Source organism: Pinus tabuliformis, chromosome 4_1 (genome assembly GCF_031772625.1).
Source record: "Pinus tabuliformis cultivar Carrire ecotype Pingquan chromosome 4_1, CPIR1, whole genome shotgun sequence".
Taxonomy (NCBI): Eukaryota; Viridiplantae; Streptophyta; class Pinopsida; order Pinales; family Pinaceae; genus Pinus; species Pinus tabuliformis.
Genome location: NC_142303.1, coordinates 456983589 through 456989800, shown reverse-complemented (window position 1 = coordinate 456989800; position 6212 = coordinate 456983589). Strand labels below are relative to the sequence as shown.

The window sequence follows — 6212 nt, the reverse complement described above, 5'->3', positions numbered from 1 at the left end:
ATCCCCGAATATCTGGTTTTCTGCTATTCAAAGGGGCTTTGCCTTTTAAGTGGGTGAGAAAGGTAGCATAATCTTTGGTAAGATTCAAAGGCACCTCTAATTTTTCCCATCTCTGCCAATCGTCATTCTCCCAATGTGATAAGTCCCACAGCGTTTTAATACCAGCTCTATCCATCCAGTCTTTCAACAAAACCAGAGAGCGATCATCAGCAAGGGGGTCGCTGCCCATAATGCGATCCTCCCAGATATTGATGCGCTTTCAGTTTCCAGGAATCCAGTGCACATGAAGTTTAATTAAGGTAGAAGCTTTTTCGCACAATTTATGAATCATTGTTTTGAAGGTTGTAATAGGAATGTCCAGGCAGTGTGTTCTCTACCCACGGAAGTATTTTTTCCACAACGCTAGCTGAGCCCAACCCGGATTTGGGGCAATTATCCTCCATAACAGTTTTGCACCCAATGCGATATTTTGTTTGCTGATATTCTTAAAGTTCAATCCGCCTTCCATTCTGGGCAAGGAGATTGTATCCCAGCTTAATAGGGGAATTCTCTTCTCATTTGCTCAAATGCCGCCTTTCCAAAAAAAGTTTCTTATGTATTCCTCCATTCTCCTTGTGATGCCAATAGGAGCCATCATAACTGCAGCCTAATAAATAGGAAGGCTATTCAAGATAGCTTTTATTAGCACTGTCTTACTTGCTAGATTGAGCCAGTTGAATCCCCAGGATTGAATTTTAGACTTGAATTTTTCCAACAGAGGCAGCCAGTCTCTGCTAAGAGCCCTTTTTTGGAAGACAGGGAGCCCCAGATACTTGAAGGATGACCAAGAAGAGGTGGCTGCAAAACCAAAACAGTTGGAAATGGCTTGAAGCGTTCTGACCGTAGCATTCCAGCAGAAGATATGACATTTGCCTTTATTGAGGCTGCTTCCTGAGTCTTCACAATAGGCATCCACCACATCTTTAAATCTTTTAGCCAAGGGCAAGGAGGCAGCACCCAGCAAGAGAGAGTCATCCGCGAAAAGCGCATGGTTTATGCTTTTGACACCTCTTGCGATGTTCAATCCCATTATTTCTTGATCAGACTGCTTTTTATTCAAGAGGAAGCTGAGAACAGAAGCTTGGAGGACAAAGAGCAAGGGGGAGAGAGGACACCCTTGCCTCAGCCCTCTAGAGGCTTTGAAGAAGTCAGTGGCCCTCCCATTCACCAAAGGGGCAATCCATGGCTCACTGATACAAGCCTTGATCCAGTTGATGAATTTGAGGCCAAACCCAAATTTGTGCAGGACATCCAACAGAAATCTATGTCTCACCCTGTCAAAGGCGCTTTCAAGGTCTAATTTGACAACCATTCCTTTCTCTTTCCGGGTCAAGCTTGAGTGAATCACCTCTTGGACCAGGATAAAATTGTCCACTATCTATCCTCCCTGATAAAAAACCTCCCTGATTCTCTGGAATAATGTAAGGAATAATAGTTTTCAGTCTATTGGCGATCACTTTTGTTATCAGTTTGTAGCCTATATTGCAAAGGGAGATAGGGCGAAATCTGGAGAAGGTGTTGGCGCCTTTTTCCTTAGGGATAAGGGCCAGGAAAGTCGAATTGGTGCTTCCCCCTATTTTTTGACAAGCTTGAGATTTCCAGACCATTCTGCATAAATATTTTTCCACAATCTGCCAACAATTCTGCAAGAATCTGGCAGTAAAGCCATCTGGGCCCGGGGCCTTATCAGGCTCCATAGCAAAGAGGGCGGTTTTGATTTCATTATTAGTGACTTCTGATTCCAAAAACTAATTCTTTATGGTGGAGATCAGAGTGGGAACCTCATTTAATAAAGTTGAAGTAGGCCCCAGACCCTCTTTTTCACTATACAGATTTTTGAAATGGAGGAAGGCATCGTTTTTTATGCTTTGTATATCTTTGTGGTTGATGTTCTCTTCCTTGATTTCGGAGATGGAATTGAAGTTTTTTCGAGCTTGGGATTTCTTGTGAAAGAAGGATGAGTTCCTATCTCCTGCCTTGAGGCAAAGCCTACAAGATTTGATCCTCCAATACTCTTCCTCGGCCGAGCTTTCTTTGAGAAGTTTTTGCTGAAGTTCCGCCTCCTTGTCAAGAACTTCTTTTGTGATCACTTCATTTTCCGAGTTCAGGTGGTGATTCTCGAGACATTCTTGTATCTTTTTCCTTTCCACTGCTGGGTTAGGAAGGGATTTTACCCAATTTTTCAATGCAGCTTTCACTCTCCTGAGCTTTTCCTCCCAAACAAAGAAGGCAGAGCCATTGACTGGTTTCTTCCAAGTATCTTTTACTAATTGCATAAAGGACTGTTCCTTGACCCAAAGGGGACTGAATTTAAAAGGGATAGGGCCTTGATCCATATGGGCCAAAAGATCAAGTTTGATGGGTCTGTGATCAGATACACTACAAGGGAGAATATGCATTCTAGATTCTAAACCAAGAAGAAGAAAAGTACTTTGAACAAGAAATTTGTCTAACCTTGCAGCAATGTGACCCGGACCGAGTCTTTTATTGGACCAAGTGTACTTGCCCGACGAAGGTTTGATGTCGATCATGTCCCAATCCTGAAGCAGATCCTCAACCCATTCTCGCGCCGGATCCCTACACCATCCACGCACGAACAATGCCAAAGTTAATGTGAGTTAGATCCCCAGCAATGATGATGTTTGCTAAATCTTCATAATCTTCCAATCCTCTAATGGAATCCCAACAGATCTTTTTCTCTCCTGCGCTGACTGGAGCATACACGTTAAAGAGACAGAGGGTCTCATCTGAATCAACGTGTTTCAGCTTTGAGAACAGCCAATGAGTGTTGGCGACCTCTTTAACCCTTGAAAATTTGTTTGCGTTCCAGAGGGTGCCCAGGCCTCCTGAGGCACCCCGGGCTGAGACAGCTTGCCCTTCACTTCTCTTCCACATATTTTTGCCGATATGGAGGAAGGCCTTGTCCTCCATTTTAGTCTCCTGGATGAGGAGTATATCAGGAGATTCAGATCTTATCAGACTTTTGATGGCTTCTTCTTTTATTTTGCTCCCCATACCCCTACAATTCCAGGAGACGATCTTCATCACTTGCTTTTGGAATGGAGAGCTCCTTTAGAGCTCTGGGACTGATTTCTGGTCATCTTCGGTGTTTTAGCCAAGAGTTTCTCGAGGGTAGGTTGGCTTCCTTGTAGTTTGTCTTTATAAGTCTCTTGCTCTCTTTTTTCGCGGGCAGATTTTCGGCCTCTCAATGATCTTCTGGCTGAGGTTTGCGAATCTCTTATTTCACCTTCTTCTTCTGAGTCCTCCGAGACTTGCACTTCCTCAGCCTCTTCTGTGGGTATCTCTTCCATTCTGTTTGCATTACTTTTGACTTGCTTTGGTCCTGAGGGGGGCTCTTTGTGGGCGATCCTTCATTTTGCATCTCTATTTCTTGGGTATCCTCTATTGCTGAACTTAATTGTATAAATTTATTTCCTTGTTCTTCCATGTGAGGTGTTTGAAGCCCAGAGCCTGTCTGGGGAGCTTTGTCATTGATATTACCAGTTCTAGGGGCTTTGTTTTTGGTCCTTTTAACCTGCGTCCATCAGGCTTCCTCCTTGCCTTTCTTTGCTTCACTATTTTTTGGATAGTCTCTAGCAAAATGGCCGTAGACATGGCATTTCTTGCACTTGAACGGAAGCTGCTCATAATCCAGCTTTTGAACATGCATCCAGCTTCCGACCCTAATCTTTATTGCCTCAGGCAGACCGACCTCAAGGTCAACTTCAACACAGATTCTAGCACAATCGTATTGGTCTTTGCTGTTTGCTCAATGAATTTACCTAAGGTGTTTCTGATGTGCTTAAGGGATTCCAAGTTCCAACAATGCACTGGCAGATTGGGCAATTTAACCCACACAGGGACGGCTGTGGGGACGTCAACTGCTGGATCAAAGTTAGGCGTCCACTTATTGAGATACATCCCTGAGGGCCCATGAAATAGGGACCATTGCGGAATATCAGATCCTTATCTTCTTTTTCAGAGAATTCAAACAGGAAGAATCCCTTCCCCAGAAAATACGAAGTGACTCTGCTTTTAATCAGCGGCGCCCAGTTCCTTGTGACCCAGCTCTCCGTAGTTTTGGGGGAGGGCCAGAGTCTAGTGAACTGTCCAACCAAAGCACGCTCCGCCAAAGAAAGGGTGACCTGAATCGGTTTCTCAAGAGGAAGCGAGATCTCAGGGATGTCATCCAAGCGTTTCACAAATTTCGCAGCCTCGGTCGTTTTCTTTTTTGGAAGAGAATTCAGCAGTTTGACAAAAGCCTCGGCTTCAGAAAGGGGGGGCATTGATGACTCCATTGAAGCAGCCTTAGCTCGATCGAATCGAGCTCACCCAAGTCCCAATGGAAATTTTGATCGTTACTCTTGCCCCCTTACCATAAAAATTTACGAAATAGCCTACTTATTTGTTGGTTAATGTATGATGGCACTAAAATACCATCTCCCAGGTACACTGAAAGAGAGGAGATAAATTTTTTTATGAGGATAAATCTCTCAGCGAATTTGATCCATCTTACTCCCCAGGAATGCACTCTTTTCATTATTTTCTAGAGAATAGTCTCCCAGTCTTCCCTAATTTCCTCCTTAAATGACATTGGAATCCTAAGATAATTGAAGGAGGTCCTACAAACATCCACAGGAATCCCAATAAGTAAGTAATAGCCTTCACCATCGCCACTGGATAGTTCCAACCAATCAATTGACATTTCAATTTGTTTATCAATCCCCCAAATAGGAGAAGATACCAATCCAAAATATTTTTGAATCTTGAAGAAATCGCTAGGGAGGATCCTCCAATCAAGAGGGTGTCATCAGCAAACTGAGAGTGATTTATTTCCCGAACATTCCTTGCAATACTTAGACCAGGGAGAGAACCAGCCAACTGCTCAGATTCTAGCATACGACTCAAGGCTTCAGCCATGATAATATAAAGAAGAGGTGACAGAGGACAACCTTGCTGAAGGCCTCTAGAGGCAGCAAAGAAGGGGGTCGATCGACCATTTATCAAGGGAGAAATCCAAGGGGAGCCAATACAAGCATTAATCCATAAAATGAATTCATTGCTAAAGCCTAACTTTTCCATAACAAGAAAAAGAAAGGAGTGATTTATCCGATCAAACGCATTTTCCATATCTAATTTTGTAACCATTCCAACTTCTCTCGCATATTTTTTGGAGTGCATTTCCTCCTGTACTAGAATGATGTTATTGAGAATATTCCAATGCTCCATAAATCCACCTTGATTCTCAGAGGTAAGGAAGGAGGTAGAGGCTTAATCCTGTTGGTGATGATTTTCGTCAATATTTTATAGGAAGAATTGCACAGCGAAATAGGTCAGAATCTTGAGAAGGAGGTGGGGTTGGCCTCTTTTGGAATCAGGGCAAGAAAGGATGAATTGGTGCTTCCCCCGAGATTTTTTTTGACTCTTCTATGATTCAACATTCTGATAAGATCATTTTTGATGGTGTTCCAGAATATTCGATAAAAACAAATAGAGAATCCATCTGGGCCTGGTGCCTTCTCAAGTTCCAAGGTCCATATCGCACTTCATACTTATTCTTCCATAATTTCACTTGTAAGAGCATGATTGGCTGGAGGGGGAATGGCTTGTGGCATTGCCTGAAGAAACTTGAAGGCATTTTCTAAAGGAATATTGTCTTTATGGAGAAGATATTTGAAAAAATTATAGGCCTCCATTTTAATTTCTGCAAAGGAGCTAACTTTCTGCCTTCCATCAGGCTTTATCTCCCTTATTTTGTTCCTATTCTCTCGAGCCATCACCTGTTTGTGGAAGAAGGAAGTGTTGGAGTCCCCAAACATTCAACCAAAGACTCTGAGATTTAAACCTCCATAGATTTTCTTCTTGGCTACTTAGGTTAATGATCTATGGGGAAATGTCCTTTTCCTTTTGTATGTGTTTTTTTTTTCTCAATCTGTGCTTCCATACATCATTCTATAGTGCTCTTCTCAGTTTTGAACTTTGTCTCTCCTTTTTTTTCCTTGGGGTTTGGGTAATTCTCTTTCAACCACTTCCTCAACTCTTTTTTGAGATTCTTAAGGTTAATTTCCCAAAACATAACTTAGGGAGCCCTAGAATTGGTAGAACCAGTTCCACCTTACCAGTTCACCCCCAAACCTCTTTAGATTGGCACCAGTCTGCATTGAATTTGAAGG

General features: G+C 42.8%; 1 protein-coding gene across 1 annotated transcript; it reads right to left on the bottom strand.

Moving 5' to 3' along the window:
- Nucleotides 1-1787: 1787 nt before the first annotated feature.
- On the bottom strand, nt 1788-2970 carry LOC149176376 (uncharacterized). Its single transcript, XM_089421449.1, has 3 exons — nt 2762-2970; nt 2494-2616; nt 1788-2403 (listed from the first exon to the last, which is right to left on the bottom strand). The coding sequence occupies exons 1-3, from the start codon at nt 2968-2970 to the stop codon at nt 1788-1790; spliced, it is 948 nt and encodes a 315-aa protein (XP_089277575.1).
- Nucleotides 2971-6212: the final 3242 nt, after the last annotated feature.

Coding starts and splice junctions, on each gene's coding strand:
- LOC149176376 (XM_089421449.1), bottom strand. CDS start 2,970: ATGGAGGACAAGGCCTTCCTCCATATCGGCAAAAATATGTGGAAGAGA. Junction 2,617..2,761: donor ACCCTCTGTCTCTTTAACGT/GTATGCTCCAGT, acceptor TGGATGGTGTAG/GGATCCGGCGCGAGAATGGG. Junction 2,404..2,493: donor CCGGGTCACATTGCTGCAAG/GTTAGACAAATT, acceptor ATCTGATCACAG/ACCCATCAAACTTGATCTTT.